General features: G+C 37.9%; 1 protein-coding gene across 1 annotated transcript in view; it reads right to left on the minus strand.

Annotated features, from left to right (window-relative positions):
• Positions 1-19147, minus strand: part of KIF5B (kinesin family member 5B) — a 41168-nt gene extending 22021 nt beyond the window's left edge. Inside the window, exons 1-4 of the mRNA XM_075212046.1 lie at positions 18813-19147; positions 3435-3522; positions 2786-2859; positions 2593-2697 (exon numbers count right to left, since the gene is read on the minus strand). Of these exons, the coding sequence (XP_075068147.1) occupies positions 2593-2697; positions 2786-2859; positions 3435-3522; positions 18813-18938 (393 nt within the window). The 5' untranslated portion in view covers positions 18939-19147. The remainder of the gene's footprint in view (positions 1-2592; positions 2698-2785; positions 2860-3434; positions 3523-18812) is intronic.
• Between the last annotated feature and the right edge of the window lie 504 nt (positions 19148-19651).

The raw sequence follows: 19651 nt of genomic DNA on the forward strand, positions 1-19651 counted from the left end.
ACAAACACACAGGGAGAACATACCAATTCCACACAGATAGGGCCCTACTTGGAATGTAGCACAGGGCCCCAGCTCTACACCAGCACTGCTAACCACTGTGCTAGATAACAGACACTACAGGGAAGAAACAGTTATTTTCGACCACTATATTAAATTAGAGCAATTAATAACATTGACAAAGACAAATTTAACCGGTTCATGAACACCTGTGGCAGCTTCATTTGATTTGAAATGGTGAATTATAAGGAGCAATAACCTGCACTTAACTGCAAAACAAATGTAACATCAAACAGAGTCCTGTCAAGATATGGGGAATGTTACACATATTTAAGAAGGTTATAGGGAGCTATATCAGAAGGTAATTCTATGTTAGGTGCATCAGTGTCAGACTAGGAAATCACACATTTCTGGAAGCCAATATATACTGCACAAGCACCTGTACACATACAGCAGCCGTCATTTATAAACTGTACTGATTATCTCCTTTACTCTTCTACCACACTTTTAATGCAATATCATGGTGTAACTTCTCTCCATGTACATCTCCTCATTTGATCAGACATCCACCAGACATCATATTAATGAACTTAATGCTGCAAATACTAAACCATGTTTCACTTCTCTTTCCCTGAGTCATTGTTTACTTGGCGGTGTATTTTAGTACATCACTAAAGGAAATCTCTAATCAACAATGAAATGAAGGTATTCCCAGTATAGAAGAATTCTGCTTATACATCTGCCAACAACTAATGTCACTACCTATCTAGTACAAACTGCTGCTGTCCATTAGACCCATCCTGCCTCATGCACTGCTCAGGTTATGCTGCCTCTCTCCATCAATCTGTACATTGCTTGGGATTGTACTTCACATATAAAACACTGACACCACCTTTACATATAGCATGCTGGGGAACACATTTATACTGGTGCACAGGTAACTATAAATAAGCACTTTAACCCATACCAGCCAAAGACAATTGTTAAGTAGAAAATTACAGCAAATGATTGGTTGATAATGATTACAGCACCTTTTTGCACAGCTGCCTATGTACCAGTGTGCAGACATGTCAGCTTGTCTATAGATTGTGAGCAGGGTCCCCCTTTACCTCTTTGCTAGTTAATACCCAATCTTGTTTTATTACTGTTTGTATAAATACATGCATCCCACTTGGAAACAAGAGCTACAACTGTGAGCTCTTCTCATTTTCTAGTACAATATACATAAGACACGTGTTGTGTAACAGAAGCACTTGATAACAATCTTTGATTGCTCCTCTCACATCATTAATGTGCACATTAGGATGCCTCTAGAAGTAAACAAATGAGGAAGTCTATAGCCTCTCTCACATAACCTGAATGCCTAGCAATATCTGTGCTAATTGTGTACAATGCACATGATGGACTATTTATATGTCCTTAGGTGTATGCATTATGTGTGCTTGATATAACTACATTTGCTGTAATTTCACACTCCTCTCATGTAATCTGACCATAAGCCTTGTTGTTATGACAAGTCAATGTACGTTGAACGTGTGTATTTCTTTAATCAATGGAACATAACCTAAAAAAAAGTGTCACTTTTACGGCTTTTAATGGCTAACACAGTAAAATACATTGCTGCTACTATAATGCACATAAAATGTCTGATGTGATCACTAATCGCTATAATTTAAGTTGTCAGGTTACTCTATGGGCAGAGAATGTGCCAAATATGTAGCAAAAAGATCAGACAGTCCCAAGCTTGTCAGGTAGGTTTACATTGTAGTCTCCCAAATTATTTTTTAATCTCAGAAAACGTAAATGTTATATTTTCCATTGAGTGCAAGATTTTCCCTCTCAGAAACGAAACTTCTGTTTGTCATTAGACTGATGTCAGCTTCTGACATTAGGTGTAATACATAATGTCACTCACTTTCCCCAACACCCTCTTGTCTATAATTCATTATCCTCCACCAGTTCTCCTCTCCTATTATTCATTACCAACCACCCATATATGTAATTAATTTATTCCCTTGCGATTCATACTCCCTTCTCTACAATATAACAGTCCACCACCACCATTCCACCTGTAATTTATTATCTCCCTCCTGTAATACATTCACCTCCAATCAGCCACCACTAGTCCCTTCCCATTTAGCTTAATTTCTCCCCCACAGCCTTGATATAGATGACCTGCCTCTCATTCATCCCCCACCTCCACCCTGCAATTGAGACCTCCCTGTCCAAGCAATGGGCAGTGGAGGGATATCCCCAATATCACACACCATGCTGCTGCAACGGGTCATTGACCATCTGTCAACACGCACAGTGCACTGATGACATCACTGGAGCGCCCTGCTCACAGCCAGTCAGTAACGCAGAAAAGCAGCATGGCAGGCCATTATCTCATGTTATCAGGAGGGAGAAAGCCATTCATATTGTAACCATATAACACTGACATCTACCACTGCATCTCCTTGTGATCATATTAAGTAGAGAAAATTTAAAGAATATAGTTTACTCAAGGAATGATGATATTTTTTATAATAATAATAATAATAATAATCTGTTGGAGCAACAAGGTAGAATCTGAGATGCTGCATGCTGAATTACCTTTATATGGAACTCCAAATTTTCATCCATGGAGTAAATGTAGTTAAATATATCTTGCACTATTCTGGGAATAATTCCCATTCCATCTGGATCATGTAATTTCCCCTGAAAAAAATAAATAAACACGAACATTCCTATTATCACAGCAGCAACACACCATCACAGCTATGGCATTAAATGGTACAATGTTTACCTCCATAGTATGGGTCTTTCCAGAGGAGGTCTGTCCATAAGCAAATATTGTACCATTGTATCCTTCAAGTACATCTAGAAGATGAATGGTAATTGTATTATCATGAAGAAAGAAAAAAAACAAAGTAATTTAGTAATCTTCATACACTGAAGTCAATGGAGAAACTAACAATAATGTAGCAAACCAAACATGCATCGTTAGTGTTTTCCTGTGCCCAGTGATTATGCTGAAGCAGCTCTGTTGCTAGTAAAATAGAAAGATCAAGCAAAGCCCCTAAATCATAAATGAGTAAAATTACACACTTAACCTGATTACACACTACAGGTTTTTCATCCATTTATTGTGCCAATCACATGATAAACGTCCATTTGGTAAGAGATCGCATTAGTGTATACGCCTCCACTATCCTGTTTTATTGCACCAAAGCACATCATATGGATTTGATTTTATAAACTTTCTAAAAATTGCAAACAATGGACCGATGTTGGGGACATGTGAAAGTGTGTATGCACTCACAACCAGCAGATCTCTATAGAGAGATATGTATATAGAACACTGCCAATTATCTGCTCTTAAAACAGGGAAATACTCATATGGATACATTTCTAAGAATGAAATGTAAATAAAATAAAATAAAGAGAGGTATTACCTTTAACAATTGCTCTTGCGCAGGCGTTGTAAACTTGTTCTTGTGATGTGCTTGACTGGAACACACGGTCAAAGGCATAAGGTTTGGTCTGAAAAAGAAAAATTCAGCACACATTACAAACAGCATAAACATGTATAGTTAGAAATATAAAGGAAAGACCTATATAGAAGGCTTGTTCCCACTTATATCCTGAAAATATATGACCGCTGGACACACAGGATTTATACAAGATACATCTCTACTTAGGCTCCATGTGAGCGTGCCACATACCCAGATTCACCCTTGTCTATTACATGTGTTCAGAGCATGATGATCTCAGTGGAGGAGAAATACGGTATGAACTCTTGCACTGTGAGCTCTCCTATAAAGATAACGTGCAACAAACAGTGTACTCAAAGGATGTGCAGCATAGTTTTACCACTAGCCATAAAGGTTAAAACTGGCAAATACTCCAAAGTTTGTATGGGCCAAACACCAAACCGTGCACACTTATGAGTGAAGCACTGTTATCAATGCTTGCTACAGTAATATTAAAGTGCTTTAATGGAGGCACCATCTTTGTGGGCCGCGCCAATATTTAGACAAATGTGGGATTTCTGCAAAACAGATCATTCATATTTTTCCTTTAAATTTCACTTAAATTACATTCAAAACTAAATGATTAAAGTTTTGAGTTGGCCTTTAAATTAAAATCATACTTTCTTTATATCGCAATGCAAGATAAATGTCTAGGGAACATTACCATCACTGTGGCTCATGTCCCAGTAATGTCACTACTTACTAGTAAATTGATAACGGCAGCATTCACATGAATATAGGTTCAGCCGCCTCAATGATGTGTAGGAAAAAGAATGCAGGAGATTCAGATTGTGCCCAGATTGCTACTAGCCACAAGGAGTAAATGGAAACTTTGCAGTCTTTAGAGAATGAGGCAGGGGCAGGATGTGCCAACCACATTCATTCTCAGAGAAACGCAATAGGAAGCACACAACGTTTTTCACACAATAAGCAATTTACTAGAAAAGCAAACACTATAAAATATTAAACTGCATGCTGCTTCCGAATAAGGTCCATCTTTCTGCCACGGAGAACTGAAAACAAAGAACTGATTGCTCCCTTTTGAATTCTGCAAGAGACAGCACTCTCGTTGCCTTTCAGAACACACTATGACTTTACCACTTTGTTACTTTTCTTAGTAATGTGGGCAATTAAATTGGTTAGAACAGGCAGAAACACAGGTCATTCAACTAGGGGTCTGTGCATTCCTTAGGGGCATGGCTAACAAGAAATGGCAATCAAAGGTAAAAAAAACAGGCTATTATATTACTATACAGTAAAGGGTCTTTGGCACTTTCACAAAGTGAGAGTAACCTATCAATTCCCTATCAGCAACATCTCCCAAATACGTCAAAATCAAATATCCATGGGGATTTAGTAGTAAAAGAACTTAGAGTATGCATTCTCATATATATGGTTTTAACTCTCAATATGATTACTTCCACTGTATGTAGACGACAAGTGCACTATACAATGTCATTAGTCAAAGGTTTTACATGTAGTCCTTGGTTTACCACTACTCACAGACCCTCACAAGTCTATGTGCACATCTACACAATGAACTCAAAAGCATTCGATTCATCCATGTTTGGCTGGCCAACGGTTATAAGACAATACCACCCAAACCATTGACCGTGGGAGTGCACTGTGCCAGTGTTATGCCAACAGTATAATAAATAGCTTTGAGGAAATTACTTTGGGTCAATAGGCAACCTTTATAAAAGTCACACACAGTTCCTACAGCCAAGGGATGAATATTAAAGTCTCTTTAACAGCAATCAGTTATAGATACAAATACACTCATATGGTAGATTTTATTTATGAAAAAGACTGCCTGTTATACTTATAGGAACCAATTAGGCCTCAAAAGGATGAACATTTTTTTTTTTCCCATTACATGTTGCAGGGTATTCTTAGCAACACTATTAGAACACATAGATTAACTTCTTTTCACCATAGACAAATGGCGAGCTATAATTATACAGTCACTCATTATATAAAGCACAGGCATATGACAAATGTTTAACAAGTACATTCTAGAAGCACACACTGAACTACTAAACCAGACTTGGGATTGGAAGTTCTGTTAAATCACAAATCTTCGTACCATTGGTGCTTGAACGCCAGAAATCTGGAGCTCACCCAAAACACCTATTAGTAAGTCTAGACCTGTAGCGCTTAATAAGAATTGCAATGTCATTAACGTGACTGTCTGTTATATTCTTTATCATCCACAATGTGCATGGAGGGCGGGAGGGGAAGGCTGTAGCCACTTTATAGACACACTAAAACACATGATCACTTTTCAAATACGACTGCCAGGAAAAATTCATTACTGAATATAACAATATGCTAGACCCAGTAGGTACATTAAAAACCACCACGGTAACACACACACACACACACACACAAGTTGAAATACTCCTCAGTTCTCAGAACATATACCGATCTCGGTACATTTCTTATAAGCTCTCTGGGTGCTGCCATGTACCAAACAGGACCTTCTGTACCATACAAAAATTGTCAACATTTATTTATATATCACCAGCAAACTCTGCAGTGCTTTACAATTGGGAACAAACACAGTAATACTGGATAATAAAGACAGAGATAAAAAAAAAAGCCTAGCTCGCAAGCTTACAAGATTTCTAGGTTATCAATATATTCACCAATATGAAGTGATATAAGAAGTGTTTATAAATTAACACCATAATTATTTCTGATTCTGAATAGTATTAAACTGGGGAGTTTTCAGTCAGCACATCCTTGTAGACCAAAGACCCGTCTTATAAAAGGTATGCCTTCCATTCTCTATCCCTTATAGTATAAGTAACTTCCACATGTAGCACTTAGATGACAGCTGTGTTCTCTGCCCATAATGCTGGTTAATCTGCTTAGGCCAGGAAAAGTAGGTGTGCCATTCCTGGAATGCAAACATGTCAGCTTGTCATTGGAGAACAATTCAACATGACCACCTCCTGATGGTCTGCAGTGCAATATGTCCCATCAATCACCCATTTTGTACACTGACATTTAGGGTCCCAACTAAAAAATGGTTGTGCACCACTGATTTAAGATAGCTGTTCCAGTAAATCCGGGTGCTACGTGGGAGGATGAACATTATATTAGGAGGGGATTACCAAAGACAGATATCTTTTGTGTGTTCCAGTCTAAAGGAAAAATACATGTCATGTCAAAATCGTTTTTTACTCTACTTTCAATAAAATATTTCAGTAACATTCAGCACACTAGCAGTCATTCCTCTTCATATTTGCATCAACATTAACTGTGCTGCCTTATTAGCGGCAGATGTCATTCCTTGCTAAAGCAATATAAAAAAAAAATATCTGCCAGACACAATTAGAAAAACAAACCCAATACCAGAAGTGCAATGAAAAGTAGTAAGTTTTGGTTCAGCTTAACCATGCAACTCAACATTCAGCAAGGAGATTTAGAAGAAATGTTATACAGAAACAAGTAATGTCAGAATAATGTCAATTGCAGCTTACATAACTGCAAGTCACACATTGCTGTGCTCCTTAACAAAACATACACTTACATAATATAAAGTAGTAACTACACAGCTTCAATGAAGTCATTCTTTGTGGTTAAGTAGAGGAGACTGTGCCCGCAGGGTAATCCCATGCTGTGTGGCACCCAAGCCATAAGACCATGCTGTTTTTACAGCAACAAAGTCGTGTGTCATTCCAGTGACTGATTTCCATTTGCATGGATGTTAAAAGTTTTCACAATGGATCATTCGATGATGTCATGAACTCCTCCATTCCAAACACGTAATGAGACACTGAATTATATGTCCAACATCAGTTTCACACCATCTTTAATATAAATTTCCGGCTTGTGCACGAAAATAGTTTAAACAAAATGTATTTCATTTTTATGGTTTGATGATGTGAATCACCCAACCACAAACAATTAAACAAAATTCAGTTTTAGAGAGTGGCTAAATAAATCAAGGGATGTAGTTATGTCAGATTTATGCAAAACATTATGATCTAGAGCAGTATTTAATTTTTCTAAGCAAAAACCCCCCAAAAACGCCTTGTGATGGCAGAGAGTGCGTTAAATAAACTCATGATTGCTATGGATGTTTTGTAACTTACAGATCCCTAGAGTTCTGAGCATTGGAAAAATAGCAAACCACTGAGAAGGAATATATGTCATTGTAAGTACTGTTCAATAATACTCAGGTGTCCAAAACCAGGTTCCTCTTAGAAATATTTTAGCTGAAATAACAGAGAATGAATGCAATATGCACCTAGCAAAACTGAAGCAACGATAGGAATAAAAGAACATGTGCAAATGCACCGAACACAAGTGCATCAATATCTCAAAAGAGCAGTGTCTATTCTGACATTGTAACAGCTTTTAAAGCTGCAAAACCATCTCTTGTCGCATGCCCGTTCACAGCACGAGTCACCGACCCCCCCCTCCTTACTCTGTTATCATGTAGAGGGAGAGACCACTTACTCAAACTCAGTCCTTTCATTGTAGCAATGATCAAGCAGTGGCACATGCCTCTTCAAGTTTATTACAACAATACAGGTGGGGAAAAAAATAAAAAAAAAATACAAAAGTTTTGATCGTTGTTCAAATTAAAGGACTGTGCTTCGTCCTGCAATGCAAGAGTGTAATTACTGAGAAATATAAACTGTTGGCAGCCTCGTTCTCTATAATTGTTTAAGATAGTTGTAGTACGCCGATTGCTGCAGAGTGTGTTTTTCACAGAAACGGTCAACAAAATTTTAAGCGCTTTTTGTAAATGTTTCATAACCTGCTACTGTTAACATACATCCACTGTTTGTACGTAACCTATTCCATCATCTCCAATTTGTTCATCAGCTGCTCTTTTAGCTGATCAGTACCTAGATAGTTATATTCATCTAAATGGCACGCTGGATGTGCTGGTGTACTTTATAATCACTCGGATTTAAACGGTCATCCTAAAATACCATCTTCGCTCCAAATGATCAAATATTGCAATTAATTATTTACTTTTTTAAAAGTCATGATTTTAAAATTCTGCTTTAAAATGTTTGGGTCTGATATTGAAATCTTACTTCTCTCAAAGCTAGTCATTTGGTATATCAAATTAAACATTTATTTTCAGAACAGGCTTTACTGATCTATCTCGAAAAAAGAAAATATAATTCTTGTATACAAACAAATGGTAAATTTTGAAGATTCTCTCAATTTCTTTATTTATTTTAACACCAGTACTGTGTTTTATGAAAAGGGGGCAAAGGAGACCTGTATTTGAACTCACAACAGCCAATAAACAGTTACTACTTGTGGTCAACAACCAAGGTACACTTCCCATCCTAGACAAAGAGCACAATTAAAAGGAACGGACCACCAACAAACATTTCAAATGATGGCATGTCCCAAACAATTACATTAAATATCTGGGTTTTATAACCCCCAAAAAGTCAGTTGCACCATCAGCCCAGGAGAGCTATAAGTCAATGTAGAGGTTCCATATCAAGGAATAATAATGATAAGCGCTAAGTAATGTGGTGCTAGTCACTGGGCAGCGGTGTTTAAAGTCTGGCAATCTATGGATAGAGACATGTCAAGCAGCAATGGCACCAATTATGTAATGCAAAAGTCTAATTTAAGGCAGTTTCATCCTTCAAAACGCTGGTAAGATTTCAGTCTGCAGGCTAGTCAGAAACACTCAGTTATTAGGTGAAATGCAGAAAAGTTTAAAGGTATAGTCTGATCAATATCACAGTGATTATACAAAAGGACACAACAGACATAAGTAACCTGTGTAGAAGAAGATGGAGAAAATCGGAAAGACTCTTTTAGGCAACGTAAACCTAACAAGCAGAAATAGATGTGGAAAAGTTTCAGGACCTTGTCAGAACTAAAAGGTAACTGGTTTGCAAGTTCTAGCAAGACATTTGTAGCTCTAAAACTTCTGTTACGTTATTCACTCCTAATACTCAAGATAGGTCTTCAATTGGAAATCATATTTATAAAAGACTATGACATAGCTGTTGCTGCCTTTTGGCAGCCGTGTGGATACCCAACACCACTTGACAACATATGTAACCATGGAAAGAACTGGAATACAGTGACTTATTACAGGGATACAGATGTTGCTAATTGGACACGTTTGCCAAACAGCAGCAACAGCCATGTCTCCAGATGGTGATTTAGGGTAGAAGACATTTCAACTATTGTGGTTTGGTGCCCAACATAATGATCTTAATTAAGTGATGTTTTATCATTTTTGAGTGGAGTAACCCTTTAGGAATCTTCAACAGGAGTGTATCATGGGTTTCTCTGACGGGCTAACCAAAGATAATGGATTTTATTTTATGATCCACAAATCTCTTTAGACATTCAGAAACAGATCCAATATGTACACATATTTCCTTTTGTTAAATCTAACACTTTCACCCATCGAAAACACTATCCAGAAGATTTCCCACTGGCATTTGTATAACACATTTAAATGAGCCCAACACTAGAAATGGCATGTGGTGTTCTCAGACTGGTATTAAATTACATGACCATCTCTCTGGCCCATTTGCACTCAACGTGCGCTAATCTAAACTGACCCTTTCCCCTGATGATACCTGCTAGTCTCTGTTGGCTCATTTAGTATGTGAAGCAGATGTGGTTCCATTGGACAGTTCAGGAAGTGGTTGAGGTACACATGCAGTATCCCACTGCATTAGAGACAGGCTCGACCACCACACTTGCCTTACTCCGGCATGGGCAGCTTACTTCTAGCAAGAGGCTGTGCTACCGACAGTACAACCTGCTTTCCCGGCCCCTGCTCTGGACCTGCTCACTCACATTTTATTTGTGTGTGTGTGGGGAATCTCTAAGACCTTAAAAAGGTACCCAAATCCAACCCCAGGTGCTCTTGTACTTCGCTAGGACAGCTATAGCTCTTAGATGGCTCCTGCCTGGAACTCCAACATTGAACAAATTACTTGTAATTAGTAAATGCTTACCTTCTATTTTAGTACTCATATTTACAAAGATGTGGTGTCCAAATAAACTCATGAAAGTCTGGCAGCGGTGGCTGGATTATGCTGCGTGTCTGACTGATCTCCTTTGCTTGCATGGCTCCCTCCTTACATCAGTGTAGTCATTGTATAACTTTTGCATTGTCAGTGGTTTCTACCTTATGACATTAGGTCAGCTTTTTTCAACAGTAAGCTCTAGTTATCTAAAGCCTTTGAATAGTTTCTTTAGTTTATATCTATTAAAATCTATACTAAAATTGTGTTTTTGCCTAATCCAGCTATTTGTAAAACAAACAATAAAAAAAAAAAACAAGAAAATGCATCTTACCAATTCCTAATTATATAAAAAAAATAAGGTACGTCTGGCAAGGTCTGTTAACTTTCATCCATTTATTTGAATTTTAATAAGAACTTTTTAACAGACAACCAACTAACATTAAGGTTTAATAACAGCAACAACAGTTCTTAGTATGGGGACCTCACCTCCTTGTAGTCTCCCTGTGTGATGTCTTTCTATGACTTAGTGGTCCAATCCCTTCAAGGATCTATGGGCCTTGTTAATGTAATGAAAAAAATGATTGCACATAGGCCAATAACTCATCTTGCAACTGCATTTACCAACATGCTCAATAATGATCCAATATATTTTGATCGACTTAACAGATTTGTTTTGGAACAAACACGTACACTGCACTATGAGGCCAAATGACCAATATTGTTGCATATGACCAGGCCTAACATTGAGCTACGAGATCGCACTATGTATTTGGACACACTGGTCTCACCTTCACTTCCGGTTTAGCCAGCAATCTCACACACACCAACAGATGCTGTTAGTATCTCAATTTTGATCCGTTAGGACTGGGCAGCAGACCATGATCAGCCAAATAAAAAAATGGACAAACTAGCTATCCAAAATGAAGTGTTTACAGACAGACAGCATGCGGTTTATGTAGACAGATACTGATAATACTGTGAAAAAATGAGTCATATTGGTACATCAGAAGGTATATTTCTGGTCCAAAAAAAAGGGGGGGGGGGGGGGAACATTTTCTCACTTGGCTTTCTTGAATGTACTTTAAAGTCTACAATACATGTCAGTCAACTGTATAAAAAATGCTTTCTTTACACAGTTTAACCAACTATCCTCCCTTTCCTTTGTAGACAGAGCCTTCCTCTTGAAGTAATATTTATGAAAACAAAAGACTGCAAGTAAAAGCTGTCCCCCGTCACTTTCCTGCTCACAGAAATTAAAAAGTGACACAGTTAGGGCAAACATGTTTATAGAGGAAAATTGAAATGGCGCTAAAAAAGGTAATACTCTAAAAAAGCTTCAGTTATCAGATGCGAGGTCGCAGATTGAGGAATGAGGCACTGTAATACCTCCTAACAATTAAACAAAAGTTAATCTTCAGGCTGTGCCAGACACACTCAGCGAAATAGCCTTTAATATAATAAAAAAATACATATAATCATTGTAATAGATCAACACACTAATCTAGATGGTATAAAATACGCATGCAATTAATAATGTGCTTCATGTGATATGCTCCAAGGACTAAAGGACCTATAGAGATGACAAAAGATATTCAGTATCTTTAATAGGATATTATGGCCATACGTTTTAAGCTGTTTCAAAGTCAAGTCAGGGACTAGAAAGGTTCCACTTGTGAGAGGCTTGTTAGGCCAAACTGAAACATTTCTGCCAAATAGTGGTACTGCAAGTACGATCACAAAAACTAAGTGCATTAAGAGCAAATTGATCTATAGTCAATTCAGAGATATGAATAATTCAATTAGTGTCTTTATAATGTTAAAGCAGTAAAAATTATACTGTAAGGTGGCAAATATATATATATATATATATATATATATATATATATATATATATACACACACACAAATATGTATAGAGAAGAAAAATCCATTTAAAAGTATTTCCAGTCACTCCTTTCTATGCATACCATTGTGTGTTAACAGTAGTCACTCATTTAATATCTGGATTTTTCAACTGCTTTTAGAAGTAAATGTGGAGTATTGCTACACAGCCAATTTCTATAAAATATGGAATTGACATTATACTGACGGCTGTCAGATCGCATCTGCGTTCGCATGTGGCAGAATCTACATTCACCTTTACAGACAAACTTGCTCCATGTAATCAACAATTCCATAAGGATAACAAAGCTAGGTGATTGTGCCATCACACACAAAGATCATTCTCAGCGCCCAAGTCTTGAGTCAGTTATATTACACACACAAACTTGCTTAGTCAGGATTTAGTAGACAATTACATTCTAACTCAAAGGCACACCCTTACCTTAAGAGAAATACCATAATCAAAGAAGGTTAAACCGATTGCTCCACACTAACTTTTTATTCGTAGACGACCTTCCCCTAAAATAGCACCAAGCATTTCTAGAAGGCAGGGGTCAATTACGGAAATATCTTGTAGAGGAGGTAGGAAATAGACAAGAGATTAAGTAACAGTAAACAAATAGGTTATACAGGAATATAAGAAAAGTGACCAGTAGGGGAGAAGAGAGGGGGAAAATACACCTTATAGATCTGAAAAAACAGCACAAGTTCCTTTACTTTCTAAAACCTGTCCCCTGTTATACAGTGGTTCCTTTTAATAGTTTAGAGGCCCCCCAATAAGGTATTTATAATATATTTGCAACATTATACAGCTATTTATACATGTTATAAGAATTTATTAGAAAATGGATTGTCAGAAGGCTATTTACATATGACTATAGTGAACAAAGTGTATATAGATCTTTGCCACAGAGCAGCTGGCACAGTACATATTGCCAACTGATTTTACGTAACAAAGATGCCCATACGCCACAAACACTTGAGAATGAGTGACACACTTTTTTAGACACCATGCAATAGACATTTGCATGGGTGAATACAGGTAATACATATATGGCCTGATTCATTATGGAAAGTAAAGCAAATAAAAATAAAAAAAAATAAAAAAAAGATTATCTTTGAACCTTGGCAAAACCCATGTTGAATTGGAGGGGCAACTACATTTAAAATGAGAGGACATATTTATAATTGGGGGTAGGGCATGTCCTAGATCAACTTTTAATGTCTGTGTAAAAATAAAGCTATCAAGTATTTGAATCCGAACATGAAAAAACATCCAGTATTTTCCTTGTGTGCAAAATAATAAATATGCACCCCTTGCATTGTAACATGTTTTTTGTCCAGGAGAAAACTTACTAATTTTGTTGCCTTACTTTCCTTAATGAATCAGGTCCATAGACTTAACAAGTTTTCTGAACGGAAGATACCTTAAGGATCTCCGGGGAAAGGGTTTCTGCATTTTTTTTTATTTTAACTGTGCTTTGTAAAAATACATATATATTTATACAAGCTATTTAATTCTGTTTTAATAGCAGACAAAGTAATCTTTATGTCAAGGAAAAAAACAAACAACAACACATGGTTATTTCCTCACCAGGGAAAAATGCTTATATATTGAAAGTGAATTTGGGTTTCGGTACATAAAATACTGCAACACTCAGGACTTAAGGACTCCTTATAAGAAATCACCAGTGAACTCCTCTGATATCGCCATCTGAATGTCATACACTGTAGCCAATATATTCAAAAAGTAACAGTGTCCACAAAACAGGCTTAACTGAAGCAAAAACAAAGTTGTTCACCAGGGGCATTACTCAAAACAGAAGTTAGCAGTTAGTGTGCTCCACTCCAACACTTGAGTATGTTATACACTGTGCTGCAAATTGCTATTAGCTTCTTGTCTAAATGAAGCAAAGTACTTGAAAATATCTGGTGTCCATTACAGCAAGTCTATGTCTTTTATTTTTCTACAATTGCAATTTTACCTAGACCTAAATGTCAGTTGCATCAAAGCACCTTGCTATATTCTGTAAGTAAAAGTCTGTGTGTAGAACATGCAATTTGAGTAATGGTGCCAATAACAGGTTCGGTAAGTAAGGAGAGTAAACTTTCTTCTATAGCTAGAGGTGGATACATAAATGTTATGTTCAAGAGCCTTGTTACTTGTATGCAGGCGTTTCCCACATGCAGATCAAATGCACACTGTGGCCAATAGCTGTCATAAGGACCTACCTATCATGTGTCTAGGTATATAACATTATAAAACAGAATGTGTCTCTCAAATCTTTACTTATATCTATCCACAGAGAGCAGCGTCATCATGCCATTACAAGTAGGTCAATTTCCACAAAAGCATGACAGCCCAGGTAGATATGGAATACAATATCTCCATTATATATATATTAAAGATAATATATAGTATAAGTAGGGTTTATTACCATTTGCTTTTCTGCAAACCAGTTCAGAGGTTATTCCATTATTTGGTCATATTGTCCTTATTGAAACTAGTGGGAATTGCAACCATGCTGCCTTATACAAAATTAAAAGGTGGTGGTGATGTACATTCTTGGTTTTTAACAGGCAATTCGATTTAAACAAACACAGCAACATAAGACAGGTGAACACTTGTTTAATATTACACACTTATTCTTAAAACTTCATTATAATGGCCCTTTAATGCTGCATGACAAATACAAAAAGACATTTCCAATAAACTAGGCCATATCAAAGTATGTCACACCTAAACATTAAAAGAGCATGTTTGATGAAGAGAATTATTTGTGACTATAGCTTACAAGTAAACCTTTACAATTCCACAAGGTCTTGTCAACAGCATTTACATTTACTTTCACAGCTGGTTTAGGAAAAAAAACAAGTTAATTATTTCAACTGAACCAATCTTGTGACATTATTCCTCAAGTTAAGGAAGGATATGGAAAAACTCTGCAGGGTGGTGAAAAGGCGAGGAAATGAGAATACTGCAATTTCCAAGTAAAGGATGGAAAATAAAACTTGCATTATAATGATGGTGCTTTTAGGAAAAAAAAAGTCAGGTTTGGCTACAGTATGAAACAAATGTCAGCAGTTACTGACAGAACCCTTTAAATCAATGATCAGATCCATTCAAGCTGCTGTCATGAATCAATACACACAGCTGAACGCAGACAAATGGTACTGGAGGGGAGCTACAGTCAAATTTGTTGTGCAACAGACCAAATATCAGGAACTAAATGTTAAACTACAGTCAAGATCTGTATTTAAAAAAAATCACAGGGAAACTAAAATTGAACAGTGCAATAAAAAAAAAAACACTGTGATGGTCTATTTTCAAAATCAATTATCCATATAAATCCTGCTTTACTTAAAGAGAATATTGGTCCTTAAGGAGCCATAAACCTTACCAGAATTATTACTGAGCTTTCTCTGTAAACACAAATATACCTAGAAGTATTGTGCTTTAACTAAGTTAAAGTCACCATCAGCTCTAGAATCATTTTGAGGAGATCAGCCAAGTATAAGGCTTTTTGAACATTGACTCCACAAGAATAAGCAGGATGAGAGAGATGACTAACAAAGACAAACACACCCAGATACTATAGCTCATCAGCTCTCAGAACTGTACAGCGAAAATACAGAGAGATCATAAAATCCCATGGGTGACACTTGCTATTCACAGACTCAAACAACAATAATAAAGTAACAAAGCTTCCCACAAAGAATATGTAATATATACTAGACATGTCTTATACTGCACCAAAAATCCGGGTTTTTTGCCAGGGCAAGCCCTGACGACTCGAGTCGAGGTGCAATATGAATGGTCCCAGATCTAATTCCCGGGTCATCAGACCCAGGTATTTTGGTGGTGTAATCCCCGGGTCTGCCCTGGGAAGCCTGCACTTTGAATGGTGCGACCCGGGTTTATCAAGCTGGGCCTCAACAGACAAAGTTAAAAAAAAACAAAAAACACAACATCACAAGGAGGAGCCAATCAGAGCTCCTCTTGTGATGTTGCCATGGAGACCCCAGGCAGACCCGTGTTCAGTATGAACACGGTCTACCTGGGATTTTGACTCTGGGGGAGCCTCTGCCTGCCCCCCCTCCTCCTCAGCAATATCCCGGGTTCATTTACCCAGGATATTGCCTGGGCGGTAGTAAGAAAGTGGTATTTATTAAAAGGTTTCTCAGTGCTAACTAAATATGTTAGCACTTATAGTTAAGCAGCATTAAAAGGATTACATATTTACAGTTTAGACTAATAAAAAATTTGTATGCTTCCAAAAACCAATACTTTCACATTCAGTAGAAGCTTTAGCAATCTACATTACTGATGCATACATCATTAACATTCATACACATGTGTGCACATATCATACAGCAATAAAGTGGTTTTCATTGTTTTCTTTACATTATTGGAACATACACTTTATCTAAAAACCTCAGTCTATCCTGCCCACACCAGATAAAGCACAATTTGTTATTCCTCCGAGCACATAATCTCCTTCATAGCACTAACCAAAGGAAGATAAATAATTTGTTAAAATCTGCATGTCATCTTCTGTTTATATTATGCAGTTATTGGTTTTCAAATAATGAAACACCATGATTGTGAATTTTCATAAAAAATAAATAAATAAGTGTACCCATAATAAACGCTCACATTCTACCTGACTACATACCTATTAAATTTTGCATTGATGCACAAATCAGACAGAAAATATACATGACGGATGCATAATGCTGCTGTTCTACCAATATCCTGGTGCTATGGAAATGTACAAGGGTACAAAAAACATCACAAACCATAACCAATTTTTAGCTACAAAATTAATTTTTTAACTGCTTCTGCTGTTTAACAAGTTTAAAATAACATTGTTTTCAGTCAATTTTGAGTTTTTTCTATTAAAAAAGAAAAAAAAAAGTTCATTTTTTAATCTTTCATCTTTTCACTCCCTCATGGTCTTATTTAACACTACAGAGCAGTATGTCCAGCCAGGGGTGTAATTAAACATTTGTGGGTCCCATGGCAAACATTTGTAAGAGCCCCTGTGTACCACCCAATGGTGAAAACCAGGGAAGGACCCATTGCAGCTGCACCCAGCACCTATGGTAGTTACACCCTTGTATACTGTCAAGTTAGATTTATCCTAATTATAGATATTATAAATATTATATACTGACAGCAGAAAAACCCCAACTGTATAGTACTGTACTAAGATACATGTGAGTGCAGTCTGGTTTCCTTTTATGCCCCAAGTTAGTTAGTGAATCTCCTAACAGTGACTTTAAATGTAACAAATGCTTGATCACAAGATCATATGCATCACAACATAACAAAAATAGATTGCTAACTTGAATACCTCCCTCCACAGTACAACCAGTCCACATCATTAGAAAATAAATCAGGGAAGGTTAAATACATCACTGACTACTCATGTTAACACAATAGCTAAATCAAATATAGCTGGTTACAGCCCAAAACACAGGACACATCTGCAAGAGATGTAGGCCTCAGTAAGAGGAAAATGGATACCTTTTGAAGTTTAAGAATGGCTTTCAGCAGAACATTTGTTAAAACACTACTTAACATTAAAAGAAGAGTAATGCTTAACCAGATGAGAAAACTCATAAGAAATACAATTGTTTTCCATAAGCATTTATTCTTTAGAGCAATCAGACAACCAGCAGACCTCTCTCTAGCTGTTGTGGAACTGGAACTGATTAGTGCTTGTCATACTTGCAGTAATAAACAATGCCATAAACACAGATTTTATATTTGCAATATTGACCCATTATATGCCAATAACCATACAATTGATACGGTTGACAGACCACTTCCTCCCATCTAAGAATTTCTTACATTTAGTAAACTGTGGGATCTTGGAAGAAAAAATACATAATTTAGTACAGCAAAATATGTATAAAAAAAAAAAAAAAAAAAAACAACAAAACCCAGTATTGCTTAAATAGGGCATTTAGAAACCTTCAGAGCCAAGTTAAAATCCAACTAATAGAAACATTAGTATAGCAGACACTATATGAGAGTATTAGTAGACTGGTGCAGCTACAATGACACCAATCAGGACTGGTGACAGTGTGGTGGAGCCAGTCATTACCATGACTCTTACAATTCTATAGTGTACCCCATCACCTATACTAACACTGTCAGAGACTGACAGGGGCACCAGTCACGGCAGCCGGGGCCCACAGGGGCACCAGTCACGCCTGATGAGGGGCCACAGGGGCGACAGTCACGCCTGATGGGGGGCCACAGGGGCGACAGTCACGCCTGATGGGGGGCCACAGGGGCGACAGTCACGCCTGATGGGGGGCCACAGGGGCACCAGTCACGCCTGATGGGGGGGCCACAGGGGCACTTGACAGGCAGCTTTGAAGTTACACTGCGGGCGCTGTCTGGTCACTCCCCCCCTACACTCACCGTGATGATCACCGTGTCTTCTCCTTGGAACTTAGCCACGTACTTGTCCCCTCGCACCACCTCGGAGTCGTTGAGAGGCCTGAAGCGGCACATTACTTTGATGCTGCACTCCGCCGGGTCGGCCATCTTGTCGGCTTCCTTCTCCGCCTCAGGCCCGCGGCGTGTATACCAAGGGCTGGCGGGGGCCGGGTGATGTGTAATACAGAGTCAATGAGCTGGATCCGCCACCAGTCTCCAGCCCCCGTCCGTGCGCCGCCAAGCTCAGTGGGCGGAGGGATGAGACTCACTTCCCATTCAATATGGCAGCCATGGCGGAGGCCGGTGGTGACGCTCTCGGCTCCTCCCCTCCAGCCGGCTGTTTAGTGGCAATGACGTAATCTTCGCCCACACTAGGATCGCCCTAGAGCGTGCCGCGCATGCGCGTAAGTGGGCTAGACGTCCAGCCTAGAAAGGGCGGAGGATGAGAGACTGTAGAACTCCAGTGACAGCACTGTCAGAAGGAAAGCACCGATGATATCAGTGCCCAGGTATTAGCATTAGAGGCCATTCTTCCGGAGACCAAACGTCATTAACGCTAACATACAAGTCTACAGTAAAATGTCTCCTGTTATGAACCTATGAGTGGAATGAGGCAGTTGGTTACTTGGAGTGAGTGGAGGCTTAATAAAAATGTTAATCCAATGATTGTATACAGATTTTTTCCATGTATACACATGGGCCAGTCAAGTGATTTAGGGACCAATGCAAGACGTAGTCCAGTCTCCCAGCAGCCCATGGCTCAAGGAGAAATGTCAATTGTAAAAAATATATCTTGCAGTATCTATGAAGATGTATTAGGT

Source organism: Mixophyes fleayi, chromosome 5 (assembly GCF_038048845.1).
Source record: "Mixophyes fleayi isolate aMixFle1 chromosome 5, aMixFle1.hap1, whole genome shotgun sequence".
Taxonomy (NCBI): Eukaryota; Metazoa; Chordata; class Amphibia; order Anura; family Limnodynastidae; genus Mixophyes; species Mixophyes fleayi.